Source organism: Alosa alosa, chromosome 5 (genome assembly GCF_017589495.1).
Source record: "Alosa alosa isolate M-15738 ecotype Scorff River chromosome 5, AALO_Geno_1.1, whole genome shotgun sequence".
NCBI classification, from domain to species: Eukaryota; Metazoa; Chordata; class Actinopteri; order Clupeiformes; family Clupeidae; genus Alosa; species Alosa alosa.
In genome coordinates this window covers 5,882,751-5,908,905 of record NC_063193.1, presented here as the reverse complement: position 1 = coordinate 5,908,905, position 26,155 = coordinate 5,882,751, and the positions used below count along the sequence as shown (strand labels likewise).

Below are 26,155 nucleotides of genomic sequence, written 5' to 3'. Positions count from 1 at the left end.
ATTAGGCCATGACCCATCATTGAATTATGCCTATATTTTGCTGGTGCTAGCTAAACTCAAACTGACTTTCACAGTGACAGCCATACAATTTTTTTTATGCCAGAGAGGCAGCTAAGTCAGTCATGACAAACGGGAGGATGCTAACGTTAAATTTATTACACTTTCATGTTTTTATTTTGTCATTTTCTTACATCAATATGATCGTCACTTACATCAAAACATGGTGGATGCACATCAATACCATCTCATCTAATGAGAAAAGACGCGGACGCTTGTTAGAAGCCATAACTCCAGAGGCACCGTAAGTCCTCAGCCGGTCAGTCAACAGGCTAAACTCAAAAAATACCGGAGAAATGTCAATAGCGACCTAGCCATTTAAGTGTGTCAAAATAAAAGTCTGGTGTTTATTTATCCACTAACGCTGTATTATTTCATGTATGAAGGTTATACTGTAGCAGATGTCTCTTTAAGAATTGCGGCCGGCCGCGGCCGTTACAGGAGAATACAGAACGGCCGTCAACGGCCGCTACGGGGTATAGAGGGTTAAAAAACAAAAACAAAACATCTCCATGGTTTTTGTAACTCAACCTACTCAATTCTGTCGACAGCGGACAGACAGAAGAGGCGATAAAGTCACCAAGTTATCGTCTCGCAACGTTAACCTTACCTAGATGTCACCATCACCATTCACAGCTTTTCTGTGGTGCAATAATCAGGGCCATGCCTCTCGAGAGGCGGGGGGAATAAGGGCGGTGTTTAGGGGCGCACTGTGGCACTGCAAACCGGTGGGATTTTTTTCTGAAGTTTGGAAGGAGGAAAGCAAAGTTTGAGAAGACGGGTGACCTAGATTTTACTCAGGTAAGACTGCTCTGACTATGTTTTCTCATCGAAGATCTTATCTAAAATGTTGTTATAGCGAGGGGTTGAAAAAGTCAAGAGTTATGGAAGTTACTCGGTGGGCTATTGGTTTTCTTTTTGTGCGTTCTGCAGATTTCGCTGTGCGGGCTCTGTTGTTTCATTCATTCAGTTAGTCGCATGGCATTTCATGACAGACTGGAGAATGCTGGCTATATCTCTTAGCCTACCGGCACGGTAATATGGCAATTATTGTAGCAGTTTAAGGTAGGCTTTTAGGACAGGGACAGCAAAGTCGAAGGGTGTTCTATACTAGACAATAACGTAATAATTGAATTACAATGCGCACTTAAAGTTAATAAGCTAAACATAAATAATTTGCAGTTACCATCGTCATCAGTGCGAGGGGGATGTTTTTGTTTTGTATGTGTAAAGAACAGTCAGCCTACTGTTGAGTACTACAATAGAATAAGGAGCAGTTGTTAAATCTTCATTTGGAGCAGAGCTCGCACACGTTATTGTGGTAGGACCTGCTCTGTTTTTAGTTTGTTTTGAGGGCGTACGCATAGCATGATCATGGGGTTTGAATTTGCAGACAGCATGTCAAAAACCCAGGCGCACCGAAGTTTTCCTTTAGGAATGCACCAGTCTAGGCAAGAACAGAGGTATCGTTTGCCCTGTGGGTAGTAGACACCCCTGAAATATATCTGTGACGGCGTGGAGAAGTATCCAATGTGTCCAGACACGCTGAGTAAGTGAAGTAAGGATGTGTACAGAAACACACTGGAATGATTTGCAGTTGGCGTTATGCAATAGCTGCTTTTTTGTTCTCATGGATGGACAACTGTCCTAGACACATACTGTACCTACACCACTTACAACACACCTTCATCATAGATCTACTTATTCAAAAAGATTGAGTTAGTTTCTAAAGTAGACTATAATCAGATGCATATATTCTGCTCAGGCAAATACACCAAAACAAATAGTATCAGACCTAGATCATGAACCAGTCTTTGTTGATCACCATCAAAACATACCAAAGCCCTTACTCCTGCAAAGACCATAGTCATTCTGACCAGAAGACACTCCATTTTCCACAGCCCTGGGTCAGTCCATCTTGTGACACGTTGTTTCTCTACTTTCTTCCTGATACCATCGCTCCCCTTCCAAAACCTTCTCATTTGTGACTGCCCCATGTTCTTCACGCTTCATTTGGGGACCACAACCGACAGCCCTGAGAGCTCATCTCTCTCTCTCTCTCTCTCTCTCTCTGTGTATATCTGTCTGTCTTTCTGTGTGTTCTCCTCTCACTAATTCATTTGCACACTGGTTTTGTTTTTTCCTCTCTGGTTCTGTTATGCAGGTGTATTCTCCCATTCCCTTTGTCTGTCTTTGTTCTGTGTTACAGACTGTCTGTACGTGTGGGTCTCTATCTCTGTGTCTCTCTCTCCGTCCTCCTCTGCTTTCTATCTCTTCTCTCCTGTGCATTTGTAATCTGTAATTCAGCATGCAACATCAGAGCTGGAGTTTTGTGTGTTTTCCACATCTGTGTGACTGGGACTCGCTGTCATTATGACAGTTTTTTTTTCTGTAATTGTGCAGAGAAAGTAATTCCATCAGAGTTAAAGCAAAACATTTGTTGATTCAGAACTGCTGCCTACAGATCATTGTAGTGTCAGCTTTACTACAGGCTACAAAAGGTAGTGGCTCAGACATAGAGTTGAAATAAGACTTCACTTTATGTAGAAAGTTGATTTGTTGGTACCAGAAATTCTATATCACTACCTTTCTCCCATAGCAGCTAGGTAATTCAATTCAATTCAAAAAAACTTTATTTATCCCCGAGGGGCAATTTTCTCTATGCAGGCATAGTGACATATAAGACATGACACAACATATAAGACATAACACAACATATAAGACAGGACAAAAGAAAGAACAGGACAGACAGGAGTGTAAAGGGGGGAGCATATTAAAGTTCAAAAGGTGAATAGCCTCAAAAGTAAAGGTGGCCTTCTTCCTGTTAGTCCTAGCCAGAGGTCAGCGCAGACACCTGCCAGAGGGCAGCCATTCAAAAACTCTGTGTAGGACATGGGTAGAGTCTGAAGATGCAGTTGGCTTTCCTTAATGTTGCCTTGTCGTGCAGTGATGTCAGAGGCTGAAGAGGGTGGCCAATGGTTTTAGAACATGTGATTACAATGCTCTGGAGGTGTTTCTTATTTTTGACTGAGAGGGAGTGAAACCAGCACATGGATGAAAAGGTAACACTTCAGTAATGAAGACACACAGTCAAATGGTCAGGTTTAAAGTTCAGAGATAATTCAAATTGGTCAAAGATGGGCTACAACCAGTTCTGTGGACAGGTGCTAGATCATAGCCTACATTTGACCTGTTATTTACCACACAGTAAATGTCACTCATGCTGATGTTATTCCACTTCCATGAATAGCACTTGTTTTCCAAAAGGACTGAGCATTGGTGGAAAATCACAAAGATTATACCATTAAGGCTTATTATGTTATTATACTGCTTGTAGTTTTTTGATGGATTAAATTAGTACAGCATTCCTGGTGATTTGGAGAGAACTTGCTAAGTTTCAGCCAAGTTTCACCACAAACTGTTTCCAGTCCAAAAAATCTCTCTCACTGATGTTTTTTCCTCCTCAACCCATTACTTCCTTGTTATGCAAGTGATGTTTCTGTTTAAAGATGTATGGTATCAAGACATTGCCCAGACAAGTAAAGAACAACCACCTTTTGTGGAAATATACAAGCTATGCTGGCAAATACGAGTGAAAGATCTCTGGTCAGGTACTCACCATGGCACTGAATAATTTGACTTTGGTGGTCATTTTTGATTACTGTCAAAATAAGTTAGGACTTCAATATTAAGGCAATAGATTGATTGAGGTAACTCTGATATAACATCTGATGAAAGGACAGATTCAACACAGTTGACTGCCCCCAATTGTCTGTCTCCTCTGCTCTTTATCTTTATGGGTCAATGCACAAAATTCCACTTTGCTTTTTCTTTTCTCTCCAGAAAATGTTTTGTGTCGAAGGCCACTGCGAGCACATCTAACATCACACACCAAATGCAGACTGTCAGCCATGTTTGTGCCATTTTTGTTCTGATAACTGGAAAAAGCTAATCCATTTACTGCATGCTTAAGAATGGACCCCGCACCCCCACCCACTATTTGGCAGGGAACGTCCCTACCCAGCAGTGTATGTCTCAGTATTAGGTGGACACTGTGTCTCTCATAACCACACATAGCCTGTTATCAGACTAAAAGAGCCGCGATGATGTTTTCTTAGTCTGTAGAGTATAGTTTTGTTTGCAGAAGTTTCAACAAACACCTTTGGCTCACGTAGCTTGGCTTATTTAGCTGAGTTAATGAAGCAGATGCCCCAGGCTGGGGGTAATTGAAAGCAGGTTCTTCAGAGCTGTAAAGAAGCTCCAGCAGTGTTGCCCATGTTGCTGCCATTTCCTTCCTTACGATGTTGGGGCCTTTCATGTGCGCTGATGTGTAAGTGCTAGCCTACAGACCTACAGGTCGGAGGTTGAGATATAGAAAAAAATGTCAAACAAAATGCACTGTCTCCTAAAACAATAGCAAATGGCTCTGTTGGTACTAAAGGTACAGATGTAGTCGATATTTTTTCTTTATGGGTGTGATAACTTATAGCCCTACTTTAGACACCCATAAGCTACCATAAGGTTTATGTAAGAACCTGTAGGTTAGAGAGTGATTGAGCATGTAAATCTGCCACTGTGATTTAGATATGTGGGCTAGTTCATTTGGTCTAGCGGTGAAGGATAGCCTCTGTCTCAATTCCTTTCTTTGTCCTCTCTCTGCTCGCAAGTAAGTGCCAGGACTGCACAATAGTTCCTGTCTGCCTGTGACAATGGCCTTTATGAATGAATGGTGTGTGTGTGTGTGTGTCTGTCTTTGTGCTGGTACCTCCATCCAAAAAACACCACAGAGGGGGAATCCTGTCTTGTCAGTAAACCATAATTACTTTCAGATGCCATCTTTTAAAAGCTCATTTATATCGCTCTCTTAGAAGTCCCCCATGCATGTCAATAGGAGTCCCACCCCCTCCCCCAACCTTAAAACTCCGCTAGCCAGCAGAACATGGGTATGGAATGTGCAGTGGTCCACTTTCTTATGTAGATTGTTTTAAAAAGGACTCGTTGCTCTTCATGTTGCATGAGTATTTTTTATTTATTTATTTTAAGTGGCGCTTTGTGTGTCTTTTTTTTTTTTTTTTTTTTTTTTTTACTAATGAGGCATTTCCTTGGTGTTCTAAATGCCTCAACAGACATCTGTTGTTCTTGGTTTACGTTTTGTGTGTGCCTCTCATCCAGGTTTTTGATGTTGGGGGAGGGAGAAGTTATGACGAGGGAGAGGAGTCTGTGATGAATGCTGGCACGGCACCATCATTAGCGTTAGCGCTAAAGTCCCCCCGTTGCCGGCTGGTTTGGCAGTGAAGAGGGAGAGGTGACATCAATCGCTTTATTCCCTTCACTTTTACAAGGGGGGGAAGTGGGTGAGAGGTTGAGGGGAGAGAGGAGAGGGTGTGTGTGTGGTGGGGGGGGATATAGTGGAGTGAATTCCATTGACTAAAAGAAAGGGATAGAGAAAATGAAAGAGGGAGTGAGGGAATGAGAGAGGGAGAGAGAAAGAGAGAGAGAGAATGGAATAAAGGAGAGGGAGGGAGGGAGGGAGTAGAGCACAAATGGCTGGGGGAAAGAGAATCCCAGCACTTGGAAATGGGTGAAAGAAAGTTCCAGGGGGACTGCAGAATGGGTGGGTAGATTGTGCAGATTTAATTGCGTAGCAGGCCTCTAAATCACGCACACACACACACACACACACACACACACACTCGGACACACACACACACACACACACACTCTCTCCCTCCTTCTCAGAGACACATACACAGGCATTCACTCCCAACCCACACATACACAAACATATGTACGCACAGTCTCCCACAAACACACACTCATCATGGACACATGCACACGCATGCATTCACTTCCACCCTACACACATAAACACCAATACAAACATACAAACATACATATGCACACATTCTCTCCCTCTCTGGCACAGTTGCACAAGCTGGTCAATGGGGCGACTCGATGGTCCTCCCCCTCACCCCATCTCCCCACCCCGATACGAAACGTGCCTACTGTACACCCTCCATGTCTCCCTCTCTCCCTTTCTCTTTCCCCCTCTCCCCCTCTTTCTCTCACTTCTTTTTCACATCCGCCTCTATCCAGTCCCTCCATCTCTGGTTGCTTGTGTGCTGGCCAGGGTAACGTATGGCCGGTAGTAACCCGAACGCCTGTTCCCAGTCAGCCAATCAGGGCCTCTGGCGTGCGTCATGGCTGGAGCACGGTGTGTTGTGTGGCCGTGGGACTCACAGAAGTCTGCTGCTCTCTCTTCCGGTTCATCAGGGTTGTGTGATGCTCTCTTTCATAAAGCCTTGTGTAAGGCTTTCTTCTTTGTTTGTTGCATAATAATACACCCCCCCTCCCCCACCCCTTGTAAGACACGTTTTCCTAATTCTGTCTGCTCCCTTGATGCTAGAATAATTTGTTTGATTTGAGTTTGATGTGTCAGCTTGTGGCATTTGTACTTTAATGAAGTGTTGTGTGGGAACTGGGTTGAGACTTGCAGATGCATATGTTCTCCAAGACAGACTGGCAGAGATGTGGTATGGAATTATGAATTCTCCATCTTTGCCTCAGCTTGATCTATACAAACGTGTCTGTGCTATCTGTTATGTCTCTGGGTACAAATATAAATAGGCCCCATAATCATTGAAATAAACCGTAATTGTCTTCATGGATTAACATACAAAGTATGAATTAACTATGTAATTCTTTCTCGACTTTTTCTTTCATTTCTTCACACTCCCTCCATCTGACTCCACTGATTCGTTCGTTCGTTCGTTCATTGGTTCATTCACTCATTCGTTTGTTCTCTCCATCTCCATGTGCCTCTGTTCCTCCTCTTCCTCCCCCAGCCATGCACATTCAGGAGTGGTTGCGCTCCCTCCGCGCCGGAGGGGCAGAGCAGGTGGAGGTGGAGGACCTGCGGAGCCTGCTGCCCTCCCTGCCGTCCCTCTCCTCGCTGTCCCTCTCCTCCCTCTCCTCCCTGCTGGGGCTGGGCGCCCTGGCCTCCCTCACCGCCTACTGGCTCGTCACCCGCCCACGGGCCATCCGCCCACCCTGCGACCTCCACGCCCAGTCCGTCTCTGTGCAGGTGAGTGGGTGTGTGAGAGAGAGAGAGACAGAGAGAGAAAGTGAGAGAGAGAGAGAGAGAGAGAGAGAGTAAGAGTGAGAGACAGAGAGAGAAAGTGAGAGAGAGATTGTATGAAGGTAGGAGGGAGAGTGGGAGTAATCGAAAATACAGAAGCCAAAACACTGGCCACGCTGTGTATGTAAACAAACCTTTTCTATAAAGTATAGAGTCTTCTTGTTTCTCTGTGTTTACGTCTTTATGAAGTACTGTGCAGTCCACTGCTTCTTTGCAACCAACAGACAACAACAAAGCATCTGGAAATGTGTTGCCATGTGTCTTGCAGAAATTGCATCACTAAGTGAGAAAAAGTTGGATGTGGAGATGGAAAGACCAATGGGAAAGTGAGAGTGCTTTAGTTTGAAGAAAAATCAAGAACATTTTAAAAGCCTCTCCTGGTCCCCAAACAACTTGTGTGCTGCTCCCAGGCAGGTGGCTAAGAGGGAAAATAGAACACATCTGAAACTGTTCCTCTCACTTCCTCTCACAATCAAGATTGCCTTAGACAATGTAGTGATGAGGGGATGTCAACCATTATTGTGTGTGTGTGTGTGTGTGTGTGTGTCTGTGTGTGTAATTAGGGAGACCCCAGCTGCAGACGTTCTGCCCTGCTTCCAGATGACAACCTGCTGGACTTCTACTTCGAGGACACAAAGACGGCGTATGACATGTTTCAGAGGGGCCTGCGGATAGCAGGTGATGGACATGCCCGGCTTCCTGTGACACTCTGTCACAATGATCTCCACTGTCTTACTTTATAACAAAGCCTGCAGACATTCATGCAAAGTTCTCCACCTGTGTCAATAGTTAATGGAACATTACTTTTCCTTGTCATTTTCTCAGACATAAAAGTTATTGGTAATATTCATTACATTCAATACGTGATGCACTGGTGAAGAAAACTCTTACCCAACTGAATACGTCATGCTCCCCTTGGAATTGTACAGTTGGATACTACAGTAATGTAATATTCCTAATAGCTATTGCTGTGATGTATAGCTTAAGATTCTAAAGAGACACTGCTCTCCCTGTACATTTAAGTGAAGTAGAGCCTCGTGTACATAGCCACCTTATTAAATACATCACTCCTCACGACAGTCTTAATTTTAGCGCACATCCACACTTAATTTAAGCGCACATCCACACTTAATTTCAGCGCACATCCACACTTAATTTCAGTGCACACCCACACTTAATTTCAGTGCACATCCACACATTCCACAGAGTAACAGTGCCGAATATATGTAACCTCCTGGTATGCTGGCCTACTATAGATAGGTATATATACCGCACCTCAGAAAGAGCTGTAACAGTATGCTACATTCAGTGGAGTGAGACATTCTCTCGAGTCCTCTAGAGTACACAAGGGGTCGAGACCTGAGCCTGGGTCTGTCCGCACAAGTGTGTTATCGGACTGATCTGTTGCCCTACACAGCTACTCGACATGAGTGTGTTATCTGACTGAAATATATATACATATTTTTTTCCATGGTCCAGGGGATGGCCCTTGCTTGGGCTACAGGAAACCTGGGCAGCCGTACGAGTGGATCTCTTATACTGAGGTGAGACAGCGGTCCTGTCAGCTAAAGAGAAAACTGATCCATGAAGAAATGTAACAATGTAGAGATCTCTAAGCCAGTATTTACAAAGAATCTTAAGGCTAAATAGCTCTTAAGTGGAGAATTTAGAGAAACTAAAAATGATGGGTGTAGTCTTGAATTTAGAACCTCTCATTTTTTTTTTGACTGAGAGGAATTCACTAAGCATTAAAGTGCTAAAACTAGCACCTACGTCTGGAAGAGCTTAGAAGTACTTGACAGGACTCTTTACTCATTAAGATCAATTCACAAATGATTGTAAAGCAGTAGTTTGTATCATTCCACATCGCAATGTTTTGACATTTCGTAATATTGTCTTGGAAATCAAATTTAGTTACTTCCTTTAGATGCATCATCACACACATCATGACGCATACAGATGATACATTGATTATGATGCATACACTGGAGATAATTAAAAACATTGCAAAGATACTGTGTCAATTACATTTCATTTGTAGCCTGCCCTTTTTATTTATTTATTTATTTATTTATCTATCTATCTTTATAGATAAATGCATATCTATATCTATATTTATCTCTTGTCCTTCACAATACTCATGTAGCGCATGTCTACTCACCGGCTCAGACCTGTCACTCATTAGCTAATCACTGAAGTTACTGCAAGCAAGCTTGTGCATGAGACTTTATGAATTGTCGTTTTTCCTTTCTAAAAGTTGCTCTCAGCAGCTTTGTGAAAAGGTTGCAAGACAAAACTCTTAGTTTGAAAACTAAAACTTGTATTGTGATTTAGGAGTACTCTTAGCGGTAATATAAAATGCTTTGTGAAAACGGGCCCTAATCTACTAAATGACTACTAATGGCAAGTGGAGATGATGAATGGTGCTAATTTTGTCCTCCACACATACATCGATCAGTAGCACTGTGCACACACCGCATCCACCCAGATGGTCTCATTTCATCCAGAGCCTTTCACAGTCAGTGGAATGTCTTAAACCTGTTTGGATGATAGTCTAACTTTTACAAATGAAATGAGTGGAGATATATTTATATTTATAGCCAAACCTTTACGAATGAGATGAGTGGAGATATATTTATATTTATAGCCTTTACGAATGAGATGAGTGGAGATATATTTATATTTATATTTATAGCCTTTACGAATGAGCTGAGACACAACAGTGTATGTTGCACACAAATGTTTACAAAATATTTAGACAGCTTCTATGATAAAAAGTGTAAATCTAAATGTAATCAGGGTCAGAGTTATCACCAGCATGTGTATACATACTGAGCTCTGTGGTTGGTCTAACTGTTGTTAGGTTCAAATATAGACAGATTTGTATCATTTTCAAAAAAGTCTGTATCAACCCAGGGACTGTATAATGAGGTGTCTAATGGTGTCCTGGGCAGTAGCTGGTGAATGGTCTGCTGTCTGACCTTGTCACAGTCAGTGCAATGGGTCTGTCTGTGACGTTGTCACTGAAGTTGTGTCTCTCTGTGCCCCGTGGCGCAGGTGGCAGAGCGGGCACAGGTGCTGGGCTCGGGGCTGCTCGCCAAAGGCTGCCAGCCCAACCCCAAGCAGTTTGTGGGCATCTTTGCACAGAACAGACCTGAGGTAAACATGCTTAATACACAGACACAGACACCCACAGACGTGCACACACAGACACAGACGTGCACACACAGACGTGCACACACAGACGTGCACACACAGACGTGCACACACAGACACAAACGTGCACACACAGACGTGCACACAAACACAAACATCTCCGCTCCTTCCCCACAGTCTTTGTGTATTTAAGCCCTCGTGCATTTAAGTATTTATCCTAAATTGTTCAAAATGTATTTCATGTATTTGGTAAGGACTTCAGGTTTAACGGCATACATATAGGCTTCAATGTAGCTAATCTCACTGCTACTACTGAATATGGCAGGGACATAATGAAGTTCATACAAGTGTAATCTAAACAAAGCCTGATGTTCTGGTCTCATTGCTCATAACTGAAGAATGTGGGTGGTGACTGACTTACCTTATGAATATGTTGTCGATGTTAACCATTGCAAGACATCCAAACTTCATCAGTCATAATGGCGCCGGTCCTGTCTAACAGTGGTTTTCTTTCCCCCTCTGCTGGCTGCAGTGGGTTATTGCAGAGTTGGCATGCTACACCTACTCCATGGCAGTAGTGCCACTCTACGACACTCTGGGTGTAGAGGCGATGGTGCACATTCTTGACCTGGGTGAGTGAAAACAACAACAACAACAACATTATTTTGTTCAGTCAGTGATGGTTGAGAATGCTTTTAAGTACCTGCATAGAAACCTGGGTTTAGACACTACATAGCTTTATTTTGAAACCCCCTTCCCTGCCTCTCTCGGTCCAACAGCTGAAATCACGCTGGTCTTATGTGACAAAGAGGAGAAGGGGATGGCCCTGTTGGCCAATAAGGAGAAGGGTCTGACCCCCACGCTCTCGTGCCTGGTGCTCTTCAACAGCTTCAGTGAGGCCCTGGTGCAGCGGGCACAGAAGTGCGGGGTGGAGGTCTTACAGCTGGAGCAGCTCATGGTGCGTGACAACAGCCACATGGTTGCCATCTCCACATAATAATAGGCCATAATGTAGTCCATCAATGTCCATAATATGGAACATGAGGTTACGTAGCGTATTGCTGCGAGGTCAGAGATTCTGTAATGATTTGTATAGTACATAAAGTGCAGTCAGTAAGCTTCAGGTCCCAAAGGCTACTAAAGCCCCCAGTGCTCTTCCACTGACCTTCTAATAACCTAAGTAGAAGGTACACTCTAAAATTATTTTGATATTTTTGTATTATTAGTTTCTTTTCATCTGCAGCCTAATTACAGTAAACAGGATTCTTAATGTGTTTGTGCTTGTTGACTCGCTTACTTTGCCTTTCAGGATTTAGGACGACAGAATCTTCAAGCCCCTGTGGTGAGTTCCTGTTTATACATTTGAAAAACAGTCCATGTCCAATGTGTGCACACTTGTGATAGTATATCTACTGTATCTACCAATATGGTCTCAGTGCCTTTCAGTACAGCATCCATAAAGTGAATGTACATGTACACCAAGGTGAATTAAACTGAATGATTGAGTATTTAGTTAAGAACTCATAGCAGATAAATTACATACTCATTCCTGTGGGCAGCCGTGGCCCAGTGGGCCGCGGCTGAAGTGCCCTTGAGCAAGGCACCTAACCCCTCACTGCTCCCCGAGCGCCGCCGTTGTAGCAGGCAGCTCACTGCGCCGGGATTAGTGTGTGCTTCACCTCACTGTGTGTTCACTGTGTGCTGTTTGTGTTTCACTAATTCACCGATTGGGTTAAATGCAGAGACCAAATTTCCCTCACGGGATCAAAAAAGTGTATACATACTTATACTTATACTATACTGTAAGTGTCCATCTGTAAGCAGAGACGTGTCTCAGATTATCTGTTATAACACAAAGCCAGCAGATGCAGTTCAAAAACAGTTCAATCAAGCAGTTCAGTCTCACAACTTAGTCACCCAGTCTTGCTAATTGAGGCTATACAAAGAATGGCGTTGGTTGGATATGTGAAAATATGCAGGCTAAGTGGTAGTAGACACCACCAGCCACTTCTCGGATTCCACTTCTCGGATTGTGAAGTGATTATTCCTGGTGTTTCCGCAATTAGCTTAACACTGGTTGGTAGGCATGCCTGTCTGTTGTGGCTTCCTTTAACAATGTCACGTTGACTGGTGTATTTTTCAGCTACTGTTTGTAAGTGCCACTGACGGCATGTCATGTTTATTCCTTGCAGCCTCCCCAACCCCAGGACCTGGCTGTGGTCTGTTTCACTAGCGGCACAACAGGTCAGACACACACACACAGACAGACACAGACAGACAGACAGACGCAGACACACACAGACAGACACACACAGACAAACACAGACAGTCGTTAGAACACACTCCCAAAACATTATAAAAGTGTCACTCTGTAGTTGTCCATCTCCATTGAAGATCCACGCTCCATATTGAAACCAGTATTTTCATTAAAGCTCTCTAATGCTTTTTGGCTGCCATCTTTCTTGTCTCATAATTTAGAACAAATGAGAATTAATATGGTCTATCTGACATAAAATAATATGATTTGGTGCAAAATGAGAATATATATTTTCATAGAATGGTGGTCATTTGATTCTGGATATTCAATCATGTTTTTTTTTTCCCTCAAAAGTACCCTTGGACATTGTTAATTCTGAGGTGGAGACATTACTCCTCCAGGAAAGGTTGTGTCTAGGCAGGACCTTTTCCACACAAAGGAGCTTGTTATTAAGAGCTGTGCTAGTGTAGTAGCTAAAGAACTTGGCATTAGTAGTGGGTTCGATTCCCGGTTGCCATCGTTGTGTCCTAGAGCCCTAAGTTGCTCTAGGGAGACTGACCTTCTGCAATTGGTATCTGGACGTCGTTTTGGATAAAAGCCTCAGCTAAACATAAATGAATAAATGAAATGACGAGTTCAAAGCTCCTGGCCCATAGGCCTCCAAAAGCACTCTGCAGAGAGCCCTTAAGTAGGGTCCTCGCATGGGAATAATGTGAGGCACTGAGCTAGTTTGTGTTCTTCAGAAGGGGAGCATTTTTGCCATCATGTGTGTTCGCTGTGTGCTGTGTGTGTTTCACTAATTCACGGATTGGGATAAATGCAGAGACCAAATTTCCCTCACGGGATCAAAAGAGTATATTTTTACTTACTTACTTACTTATCATCAGACCTCAGGGTATGGACAGGGAGTGAGGACGGCAGCTTTCAAAACATTCACAAAAGATAGTTGAGGACCAAGCACTGGAAACTGAACTTAGGGTCCAGAGGTGAAGGTTGGGATATGCTGCCATGCACCACACACTTTCTCGGTCAGTCAGGACTCGATGGTGCAGTCAGTCATGGTTGGCAGACGGGAGAAGGTTTAGATGTCACATTCACCACCTAACATTCTCCGTTGTTCTCCTAGGAAAGCCCAAGGGAGCCATGATCACACATGGGAACATAGCCTCCAACACGTCCTCAGTCATCAAGATTCTGGAGGTCAGTAAGGCCTTCTTCAATACACATATACACACACACACACACACACACACACACACACACACACACTCTCTTTCTCTCTCTCTCTTTCTCTCTCTCTCTCTCTCTCTCTCTCTCTCTTTCTCTCTCTCTCTCTCTCTCTCACACACTCGCATTTACATTTCATCTTGTTAATTCTGTCATGTTTTAGTCTCAACCACTTAGTCTCATTTCATTCTCCCATTTCTCTCTCTCTCTCTCGGTGCATTTTGATAAGGATAGATTAGACACTTAATTGTCCTTGTAAATTACAAATTGCAACTTATTCACTCAGAGAAGAAGTATAGCAAGGAAAATTGCTTTTGCGAGAGCTGAATTGTTTATTGAATTTCCCATTGAAATTCTCCCCCTTGCCCCATTTCATGGCCTCCTTTGTGCAATTGGTTTGTTTCTGCCTCCTTACAGGGCTACTTTGTGATTCGTCAAGAGGATGTGTCAATCTCGTACCTGCCCTTGGCTCATATGTTCGAGCGCATGATACAGGTAAACTCGCCGACCTCTTATTTTCTCAGCTAATTGTGTTTTTTATCAGTTGAACTATAACCACCATAGTCAATATGTGCACAGATGGTAATAAAAGGGCAGTTTTTGTGGAGCGGTTAAGCTCAAATTTTCATACCAGTTGATCATTTTATGATAAAAGCCTCAAATTTGGTAGAGAAACTCAACACAAAGGGGGTCTGATCACATTTAGAATCGTAGGCACCTTGGATTCGGCCCCTGGGGGCCGACAAATATCAATTTTACTAGGTGGAAAAGGATAGAAAAAAGAAATTAACAACTAATAAAGTTACATATTTTACCATAAATCAATTTAAAAAATAATTCAGTCAAAAGAAATAGGTTTAAAGTTTAAACTGTATTCATGGGTTTCCCACAGACACACCTGGTAGTTTCCCACCTCTGGTCTGGGGTTATGCCAGCGGTTCTAATGAACTCAGGGGAGTGGAGGTGGGAAATATGCATGTTAAAGTTTGGCAGAATCCAAATTCCCTCAAAAAGCTGAAGATTCGGCTGAATCTGATAACAAATAGTAGGTTCGGTGCACCCCTTATTCATTATACTACACGTGTGTAGTATCTACTATTTTTTTTCAGTGTGCCCACACACTCCACTCACAACTATATTATTTTTTCGAACAATAATAGTATTATGGTGCGAGTAGGCTATTATAGTATTATATTAATATATTCAATTGAATAAACACACAATTTAACATCAATATCACAAGAACCTATTTCTTTTGACTGGATCTTTTTAAATTGATTTATGCAAAAACATGTAACTCTATTAGTTGTTAATTTCTTTTTTCTATCCTTTTCCACCTAGTAAAATCCACTTTATCCAAAGTGACTTACAAAAAAGAGAGCAATCAAGGTACAGTGGGACTAGGACACGCAATGGCCTATGCAGATTACACAATTTTAGCCCGATTTTGTCGTAGCCGAGAAATTTCCAGTGTCGTGCCCAAATATGAAAAGTTATCATCAGAAAGCTTTACACAACTTCTAATGGAATCAGTCCATTAATTCATCGTACAACGGACATTTGCACTACCCTACTGCACAATGGACAATTGCACTACTCTATCCCACCCATAGTGTTTGTTTGTTTGTTTGTTTGTTTGTTTATTTATTTATTTATTTATTTATTTATTTACAAATGGACATACTGTAACTATAGTTATACATAGCTATATCCTACTGCTCTTCATACTATTCTTACTGCTCTGTTTTATTCTTATATGTTAAGTGAGTGTTGTACTTTGAGAGAAAAGATTAACCGGAGTCAAATTCCTTGTTTGTTTGCGCAAACCTGGTCAATAAAGCTGGGCTGATTAACCTACTGTAATGTGTTTGATGCTCTACAGGTGTCCATGTTCTGTCACGGAGCGCGGGTGGGCTTCTACCAGGGGGACATCTCTTTGCTCACGGACGACATCAAGACCCTCCGGCCCACCTTCTTCCCTGTGGTGCCACGCCTCCTCAACCGCATCTACGACAAGGTGCAGCGCCTCTACGTCAAGCCACCCTGGCCTTACCACAAACACGCTGAGTCCAGTCAAGTTTATTTATATAGCACATTTCATACACAGAGGTCATTCAATGTGCTTTACATAAACAAAAGCAGACAGTAATAACCAATAAAAACATAAAAGGGCAATAGTGAAAGAATTGTTTAAATAGTAAAGATAATAATAATAATAATAATAATAATAATAATAATAATAATAAAACATAAAACGCACAAAGTAAAATCATTTAAAAATAATGAATAATTAAGTCAGCCCTGCCTGGCCTTACCACAAACACGCTGAGTCAGCCAATCCTCTATCCGATATGGATGTGAGGGTGTACGTCACTCTATTTCACAGGAGAGAAATGGTAAGGTTAAGAAATGTTTTAATAATGAAGTTAACACAGCTGTATTGCCTCTTATACAAGAAGCCCCTTGGCCTTAGAGCAGCCACTCTGAGCCAGGCAGCCATCCATCTCCTGGTAGAGATGTGAAAATGCACATAACTCGATTTTACAGGAGAAAACGAGACAAGAAATACTGTGAAATGAAATTACCGTACTTTATGGCCATGTAATCATTGGGCTACTAAATAGTGTGAAGTCATCTGTCATCTAGTCTAGTGTGTGCGAAAGTGCGAATGCAAATAGGAAAAAAGCCAGGAACTGTGTTCTAAGAGTAGCCAGTAGCCTCTCCAGCTAGTAGTTAGTAGAACTATGTTCCTAGAACTGTTGTGTCCGAATGCACCTACTCACCCTCACTTACGCAAAGCATAGATGAGTAATTTCTGACAACAAAAGATCTCACATCCTATCTAATGATATTTTCAACACTGAGATCATGTATCCTTACACTCCTTTCATTTCTGTATATGCTTGCAGGCCTGTGGTATAAACATGCATGTAAACAATAGCATACTGAGAGATTGTGTGTGTGTGTGTGTGTGTGTGTGTGTGTGTGTGTGTGTGTGTGTAGATCATGGGCTCGGTGACATCTCCCTTCAGGCGGGCCGTCCTGCATTACGCAGTGAGAAGGAAGCAGGCGGAGCTTAGCAGTGGAGTGGTCCGCAACAACAGCCTGTGGGACCGCCTGATCTTCAACAAGATCCAGGTCAGTCAGCACAGCACACAACCAATAAACATGGAGCATAGACTGGACTGATCTATTAATCCTGAAATGTAATGGATCTATTAAAACGTTTGATCAGACTAGACATTTTAGTAGGGAGTTTGTTCAATGAAAGTGAAGTGAAGAGAAATCTTTCAATTCAGAACTGATTATTGATTATTCATTTTCTTTCTTTTTTCTTCTTTTCTTCCCTCCTTCCTCTCTCTCTCCCTCTCTGGTCTAGGCTGGACTGGGGGGTAATCTGCGTTTCATCCTGACCGCATCAGCCCCCATCTCCCCCACAGTTCTGTCCTTCCTGAGAGCAGCCTTGGGCTGTTTGGTGAGTTCACCAGCCCCAGATAGTGTGTGTGTGTGTGTGTCTGTGTGTCTGGTGTATTCGGTCTAGTGTCGGTTTCAGAGTGCATGTTTTCTTTTGTGCATGGGTGAGCGGTGATGAATGAATGCTTTGTGTGTGTCTGTGTGTGTGTCTCTGTGAGTTGTTTTGAAATTCAGTCCTGATCTGAGTGTGGGGTTTTCTGTGCGGTCAGATCTTTGAGGGTTACGGGCAGACTGAGTGCACCGCTGGCTGTACCTTCTCCATGCCGGGGGACTGGAGCGCTGGTGAGAAGCACACGCCCTCTCAACATCACATGATCCTACACAGCCAATTCACTATCAGGATATTAATATCACACGCCCTCTCAACATCACATGATCACATCACATGATCCTACACAGCCACTTCACTATCGGGATATCACTATCACATGATCCTACACAGCCACTTCACTATCGGGATATCACTATCACATGATCCTACACAGCCAATTCACTATCGGGATATCACTATCACATGATCCTACACAGCCACTTCACCATAGATATTAGATCACATGATCCTACACAGCCAATTCACTATCGGGATATCACTATCACATGATCCTACACAGCCACTTCACCATAGATATTAGAAAGCTAGATACCGCATTGGGCTCCAGAACGTACAGTACGTAAATAGCGCTGCCATCATGGTGGGGCAACGATCACTGGAGGCCAATGGGGAAACGGGTGTCTCTGATTTGAAATCACACAGGTGTCTGATTTACAATGAAATTAGTTTAAAGGTGCAGTCAGCAGTTGTACATGATTTCAAGCCCATAACATTTTTTGTGACATTTAGCAATCATCTCACACAACCGCTAGCTGGCCATACACTGTAAAAATACCCGGTCTCTGTAGGCAGCCCAGGCTCTGAAAACTGGAAACAAAAAAGTGTGGGCAGCTTGTCCCCCAAACAAAAACGAAACCCTGCATGGAATTTCTCTGAAAATACTGAAGGGAGGGGTGAGCTACCACTCTGGTCTGTTTCATATGGCCCTTGATTAAAATATAATGTATGTTGTTTTGGACAAAAGTGTCTTATTGAATACAAACATAAACAAACATGTCTTCCTACGCCATTGCTGACTGCACCTTCAAATCTTGATAATGAATGGTTTGGTTGTTGTTGTTGGCGTTATTGTATCTCCTGTAAGTGATTCTGCATGTGCATTTCAAAACATTGCGACGTGGAATGATACAAACAGCTGCTTTACGATTGTTTGTGAATAGGTCTTGGTGAGTAAGGAGTCCTCTTGACCATCAAGATCACATCAGAAAGAATCTCATATCACAGAAGCACTATGATCTACAATTGTAATCTCTTAGATATATATCATGATATGGGGCATCGTATGGTGCAGTCGTGGCCTACTGGTTAGGGTTAGCATCTAACCCCTCAATAAGCACCGCTGTAGCAGGCAGCTCACTGCTCCAGGTTAGTCTGTGCTTCACCTCACTGTGTGTTCACTGTGTGCTCTGTGTTCACTAATTCACAGATGGGATAAATGCAGAGACCAAATTCCTTGTATACGCAAGTATACTTGGCCTAGCAACCTGATTTACATTTACATATATATATATATATATATATATATATATATATATATATATATATATATATATATATATATATAGTATAATTGTCTGTGCAGGGCTGTAACTTTTTAATGTTACATTACATTACTCATTTAGCAGACACTTTTCATCCAAAGTCACTTACATAATGTATGTCAATTCTATTACAAGGGACTGCATTGTCCTCAGAGCCACTTGGGGTTAAGTGCATGGCTCAAGGGCCCAACATGGAAGCCAGGAATTGAACCCACAACGTTTCAGACTACTGCATTTCAACTTCTTTACCACTGCGATACTATTGCCAATGTTGAGCGATACAAGACCATCTGCTAACTGCGTGTAACTGAATGCATACTGTAAGACTGATTGATGTTTGTTTGTGCCTCAGGGCACGTTGGAGCACCCCTACCCTGTGCCATGGTGAAACTGACGGATATCCCCGAGATGAATTATTACGCCAAGAATGGGGAAGGAGAGGTGAGTGCAGTCAGATTAAAGGGAAGAGAGGACACACACACACACACACACAGATCGAGCAAGTGTTGTAATTGGCTCATAATGTCCATACTGTCTAATCTTACTCACCTGCTGGGGTCACAGATCTGCATTCGAGGCCACAGTGTGTTTCGCGGCTACCTGAGAGATGAGGCGCGCACGGCCGAGACCCTGGACACCGACGGCTGGCTTCATAGTGGAGATGTGGGCCAGTGGCTGCCAGTGAGTCCCATTTGAGATTCTTGAGCTTTCTGTCCATTTGTGACTTGCTATGAACCTGAAGATTATGATGACATGATAATGTCATGATGAGGTGAAAGGTTAAAGGGTTTTAAAATGGTCTTCTATGTACTTTTGTTATATTATTTGAGTGTTTTTTTTACTCTCCTTTTCTAGAATGGGACTCTGCGCATCATCGACAGGAAAAAGCACATCTTTAAGCTGTCCCAGGGCGAGTACATCGCCCCTGAAAAGATCGAGAACATCTACACGCGCTGTGCCCCAGTACTACAGGTGTTTGTACATGGAGACAGCTTACAGGTATCAAGATAAACAAACAAACAAACAAACAAACAAACAAACAAACAAACAAACAAACAAACAAACACACACAAACTATGTTCTCACATTAGTACAATATGTAGAGTTGTTTTGTTTGTTATGTTGGATGAGGACGTATACCGGTAGTTAATGTAGCTCTTAAGGACGCTAAGAATGAAACCCACTGCAAGCTCAATGTAAACAACCTAAACTTTAAACTTATATGCATATTTGATAAGCGGCAATTTGAAGGTGACACTGTTAACATGGTTAAATTAATTGGGGAAACAAGCCGACACACACAGACAATATATGTATACAGTATTTACATCACAATGCATTCTGTGCTTGTTCTGTCCTCCAAGTCTCACCTGGTTGGAGTTGTGGTGCCAGACCCGGAAGTCTTCACCGATTGGGCCAAAGAGCGAGGCATTGTTGGGTCGTACGAGGAGCTTTGTCAGAATCCAGTGAGTGAGATGCTGTCACTCGGCACCCGTTTAAACCTCTAGTGATGTGTATGAATTAACTGTTAAAGACACGTGCAGCTGCTTATTTTACAGCGTGTAGAGGTGACAATCAGATGAATGTCATGTAATATTACAATCAAACCCTAGTAAACTGTTTACTGTAAACATGATATCTTGAGATGTACAAAACTAATTATCCATGTTGCAAAGGAAGAGATTATTTGGACTAGCAAAGTGTGTTTGTGTTCTTTATTAGTAAATGTGTGTTTAATAAAGAGTGGTTAAAAGTGACTTGGATTCCACCCTCTTCCTCTGTAGGATGTGAAGAAGGCTGTGTTGGAGGACATGACAGCAGCAGGGAAGGAGGCGGGACTAAAGTCATTTGAGCAGGTGAGTGTAAGGATGTTTCTGGTGGAATTTTAACGCCAATAATGCCTGCGGGTTTGAGCACACTTTTTTTTAAGAAGTTTTAAATCTACTCACCAAATTCAGAAAATATGTACATCACATCACAAGATCATGTCAGGGTCACCACTAAGGATGGCACAAGACACACCTCAGGAAGAATTGCGTTTGGCCAAGGAAAGGTTTAAAGGAGTCTTGAACATTAGGGTAGAACGGTGAAGCAATGGTAAATATTGAGAATAGCGAGAAACTATGATTAATCTGCATCCATAAAATTAAGAAATTTACTTTATTAATAACCAACTAGGGGCACGTTTCCCAAAACCATAGTTGCTTACTAAGTTAGCAACTTTGTTGGTTGCTATGCAATTTCCCACTGTCAACCAACTAAGTTGCTAACAGGTTAGCAACTATGGTTTTGGGAAACGCACCCTAGTTTATCAGCAGAGTACTCCTGTACTGAATGGTGGTGAATGAACAATTTATTATCTAGTAACTGGAACCTAAATCGGGGAGACGTATAAGTAGGTCATATATACTCTTGATCCCATGAGGGAAATTTGGTCTCTGCATTTATCCCAATCCATGAATTAGTGAAATGCACTCAGCACAGAGTGAACACACAGTGAGGTGAAGCACACACTAATCCCGACGCAGTGAGCTGCCTGCTACACCGGCGCTCGGGGAGCAGTGAGGGGTTAGGTGCCTTGCTCAAGGGCACTTCAGCTGTTCCTACTGGTCGGGGTTCGAACTGGTAACCCTCCGGTTACAAGTCCAAAGCGCTAACCAGTAGGCCACGGCTGCCCCAAGAGAGGGGAGGAAGGCACAGTAGAGTGGCAGGGGGCCGTTAGCCAAATGGCAGCTGAAAAAAGTTTTCAGCTCAATTGTATAAAACAGGGGCATTGTGATTACAAAGGTCTTTGTCAATATGAAGAACTTTCCACTGCTTTAGGTATGCAAATTCCAGGCTTACATGAGCAACTCCTAAAGTCGTTATTATCTATTTTCACATTTTAAACAGCACAGTTCATGCCTGAGCTTCGCGAAGTTCATGAGAACTTCAACCGTTGCATTTTCACTGCTTGTTAATTGTGATCATACCAGTTAATTTGAATAGATAAGACAAATTGTTTTTGGCACAGGGGCTGTGTACTACTATAGTAGCTAAGGAACTGGGCCAGCATACAGTAGGCTATGCTGAAAAGTTATAGGTTCCATTCCTGCCTACCACCGTTGTGCCCAAGTTGCTCTGGGGACAATGCCCCTTGCAATATACACATGAAGATAAATGTAAAATGTAAATGTTTTCCCAGAAAACTACTGCATTTTGTCAAGAACTGCCACATAGTCTGATTATTGCCCCAAGGGAATTCCGACGTTTTATAGGAACATTTTGCCTGAGTGGCTGTGTGGCAAAGGCGATGCTTTATGTACCCTTGCATGTCAAAGCTCTATCACCTTTGATAATATTTGAATCCTTTCTGTAAGAAATTTGATTGATGGATTCAAATAAAGCATTCAAATGTGTGTGTGTGTCTCTCTCTCAGGTGAAGGACTTGTACCTGCACCCGGATCAGTTCAGTGTAAGTAACGGGCTCCTGACTCCCACCCTGAAGAGCCGGCGTGTTGACCTGCGCAGAACGTTCCAAGAGCAGATCGCCCGCATGTACGGCAAAGCAGCTGCTTAGAGGACCCTGGACACACCAGCAAACTAACACACACACACACACACAATCTGGATGGCTTAATGTTGTTAAGCACAGTGAGCCTCTGTTTCAGTGCATGACATGGTTGTTTGCACCCTCATCTGGCCTGAGCACTTTTGTTTATCTTGTTAGCATTTTTAGCAAATCACTGTCATAGACTTCCTGCCACACTTGGGCAAAACGGAGCTCTAAAAACACTCACAAAGACACACACACACACTCAAAAATCCAACTTTCAAAAGAATGTTGCTTAAGGTACCCTGGGGAACCAGTCCAGCAGTGGACGTGCTGTTCTTGCCCTATTCTGATTATAGCATAGCATACCTCACTGACATAACTAGAGCACAAACACATACAGTACAGACAAGGGCCTTTCTTAGCTGACCAAGAGAACGGGTTGCTCACATCCACCTCTGTTTAGAACATGGTGTGTGTGTGTGTGTGCGCTTCCCAGAGGTTCCCAGGCCAAGGGGTTCTGGAAGTGAGCTTAAAGGGATTGGCCCCTTGCATATCCGTCCCCCAGCATTAGGTAGAGCTCCTGTCCACAGCAGCAACATGACACATAAGGGATCTTCACTGTGACTCGTTACTATAGCTCTAGCGTTTAGCTTTATTGCAGTCCCAGCAGGAGAAGGGACCTTTTGCTCTTTTGAGAAATCTATTGTTGGAAGTGTCCAACATCTCAAAACAATCCACTGTTACTTGTTGAATCGTGTGATGGGACGGGAGTCTCCTGTGAGCGGGGCCTGATGTAATTTATGTGGGTTGTGTAATATACAGCGACTCTGTAAATGATTAAGTGAATTGTTGTAAATATGGATTGTGGGTTGGTGGGTGGGGGGTGGGAGGGATAAACAAATGACTTTAACTAATGGCCAATCATATAGGTGACTACAGGATAATGGTTTCATTTCTTAAGAGGAGGAATTAAAAACACTGTTACAGCAATGAAATATGAGGTATGTGACATTATTGGACAGATCTATATCACAAATATTCCTTTAAATGAAGCTGTGACTATTCTGGTGGGGTCTTTAGTTGGTGTAAACATTCCCTGTTCCTGTCAAGCAAGTCAATGCAACACAATGGGTCACTGCTGAGCTACAGTAATGTTCTTCATGACGCTATAGATCATAAAAGAGGGGGAAAAGCTTCATGATAAAGTATAGTACACTAGACACGTTTTAAAATGTACCCTCTTTTAATAAAAAGACACACAATTAGTTCCTACAAACACCATGTAACCAGAAGGAGTTGACTCAAAATAGGTGAGTAAAACAATTATGGCTAAATAAACACCAGTTACTCAGTCAGATGTAAGGAATGAGATGATGCAATATGTGTTAATAATAAATCCAAACAATATTTAGGACCTCAGTGGAAAGTACATTGACAAAAGAGCAAAACAGTGATTTTGCTGAGCTACAATGACCTCTGAAAATTACACAGAGGAACACAAAGGCACAATTTTGAAGAGGACATTTTCCTTAAAACATTCCAACAGTCAGAGGAGCTTTGCATGGTCGAAACAAGTCACTTCATCTGGGCTTGTCTTTCCTCATACAGTGATTGACATTAGCAATTTAATTGTATAATTTCACAGGCAATATTTACAACACAGTTTTTAACATGATGTGGGGGATTGGTCCTACCGACCAAAAGGGCCTGGACTGGCACTGAAACGTTAGTGTTATGGCTGTGTAACACTATCCAAGATAAATTAGCTCTCTACTAAACAATCCTATCCATATAAAAACAAAACAGTCAAAAACAAAGAGAAAAACTATTCAAACCTTCAACAAAATAGACACAATCCTACTAAGGTGTTGCACTGCCAAGAGAGGGCGCCACAGTATTATTTTGGCCAGGATCAGGTCAGATACATTGTTGTATCCACTGAAGTGAGGATTAATTGACACTATAGCACCATACAGTAGGCCTATGTGTCCTTATAAACCAATATGGAATGCACTGCAGTGACAGGAATGGTGACTTAATGTTTAGAATTGAGCGCATCCACCACCTCAACAGTTTGACTAAGTTACAGAGAGCTGGTCTATAAACATTCTATTCTTACACAAACACATGTTTAATGTAAGAAACGGTGTAGCCTGTCACTGGATCATAACTAAAACAATGGTCATTAAAAATGTCTATTCACTATGTGTGATGTAACGGAAATGAGCGGATTAGAAGGGCCAAAATAAAACTGTTCCCTATGAAGTCCCATGCTTTCATTTTATTTTAACTATTTTAATTGATTAACATGACATTTTAACTATTTTATTTAATATGTGATCGTTATGATTATGTGAAGCACATTGGGCTACCGTTCTGTGTATAAAATGGACTATATCAATAAAACCTGACTTGAAATAAAACTATATAAAAGTGATTTAAAGATTCAAATAAACCCAGAGCAAATAATTATTCTTGCTTTATGTTTGTGCCCGTTTTCGATGCAGGTGGCAAACACAGAAGCCTACACAAGCCATTAGGGGCCACACTTCACATAAAGCATATAAAAGAAGTGACTTGCCATTAAACGGCGATTCCGGTCTTTCCGATGAGGGTTGAGATTTTTTCCCCCTCCCTCTCCCTTACAAAATGTGAACGCAAAGCCGAGCTCGAGAAGCTTTCACCGATGATGGACAATAGGGAGAAACAGCGCGTGGCTCACAAATGAGTGGGTGACCACTTCAGCACATTTTCAATGCGTGATGAGTTAAAAAAAAAAAAAAAAAAAATCAAGTCTTTCCCAGCGCTGGCTCTGAGCCAACTTCATTGTTAGAGATGGCTTTCAAGGGGGGCTTTCTGCCTGAAACGCTTATTAGTGTTTTCTACAAGTTAAAAATTAAGAGGTTAGGCTGATGAAAAAAATTAAAATAACAAAATCACTGCGAAATAAATAAATATGAATTTAAATACAGTGTCTGTCGAATCTGACAGTGAGCCGGACAATGACCACAGTGGTCACCTTTTCACACTAAAAAGACCAACGATTAATTCTTTGAGATAACAAACCATTCACTGGAGTGTAACAAGGCAAATGGGTGGGTAGGGGGGTATATATGAAGTCTAGACGTGCTTCCGCCGATTTCTCCTCAGTCATCCGCGACGATGGACAGTGCGCGCAGCTCGGTCAGTTTGGCCTCATTCTCCCTCTCCCTCTGCTCATCTGTGAGGCCCGCTTGGTCAATCTGATCCGTCAGGTCACTGAAGATCTTGTGCATTTCAGTGAAGTATACCACCTGAGAGAGAGAGAGAGAGAGCGTGAGAGTGTGTGAAAGAGATGACACGGAAAAGAACCACAGACAAGGGAAAGAACCTGCCATGTGCTAAACAAAAAACAAAAAATGCCACGGCACTCGTCTCGTGCCAGCAATTACTCACCGGAGTCAAAACCTATTTGTAGAGGGCCAAACTCACAACTTTAAGCTGAAAGCCTTCTCTTACCCTTTAACCTCTCTCTAATGAGACACCTTCTTCAGGAGGGGTAGACCTCACCCGTCAAACACACACACACAAAGAAAACAAGACATTTTTCAAATGAAAAATAACGTTAAAAGAATGTAAAAAAAAACAAACAAAATGTGGAGAAAGTGTCAGGAGAGCA

General features: G+C 42.4%; 2 protein-coding genes across 2 annotated transcripts in view; one reads left to right on the top strand and one right to left on the bottom strand.

The window, feature by feature from the left end:
- The first annotated feature begins 698 nt into the window (after positions 1 to 698).
- On the top strand, positions 699 to 24,969 carry acsl2 (acyl-CoA synthetase long chain family member 2). The gene is made up of 21 exons (XM_048244484.1): positions 699 to 858; positions 6,903 to 7,141; positions 7,759 to 7,873; positions 8,675 to 8,739; positions 10,253 to 10,354; positions 10,884 to 10,983; positions 11,131 to 11,309; positions 11,661 to 11,693; positions 12,544 to 12,595; positions 13,735 to 13,808; positions 14,253 to 14,330; positions 15,718 to 15,852; positions 16,839 to 16,973; positions 17,215 to 17,310; positions 17,519 to 17,591; positions 19,315 to 19,403; positions 19,527 to 19,643; positions 19,818 to 19,961; positions 20,327 to 20,428; positions 20,747 to 20,818; positions 22,381 to 24,969. Exons 2-21 carry the CDS (start codon positions 6,905 to 6,907, stop codon positions 22,519 to 22,521), a joined length of 2,139 nt encoding a protein of 712 aa, XP_048100441.1. The 5' UTR covers positions 699 to 858; positions 6,903 to 6,904; the 3' UTR covers positions 22,522 to 24,969.
- Positions 23,722 to 26,155, bottom strand: part of bin3 (bridging integrator 3) — a 45,716-nt gene continuing 43,282 nt past the window's right edge. The window contains exon 9 of the mRNA XM_048244489.1: positions 23,722 to 25,790. Within this exon, the coding sequence (XP_048100446.1) occupies positions 25,644 to 25,790 (147 nt within the window). The 3' untranslated portion in view covers positions 23,722 to 25,643. The remainder of the gene's footprint in view (positions 25,791 to 26,155) is intronic.

Excerpts from the sequence above, each read along its gene's own strand:
- acsl2 (XM_048244484.1), top strand. The coding sequence starts at position 6,905 with ATGCACATTCAGGAGTGGTTGCGCTCCCTCCGCGCCGGAGGGGCAGAG. Across the intron at positions 14,331-15,717 it reads TGTTCGAGCGCATGATACAG|GTGTCCATGTTCTGTCACGG; the intron begins GTAAACTCGCCG and ends GATGCTCTACAG. Across the intron at positions 15,853-16,838 it reads TCAACCGCATCTACGACAAG|ATCATGGGCTCGGTGACATC; the intron begins GTGCAGCGCCTC and ends GTGTGTGTGTAG.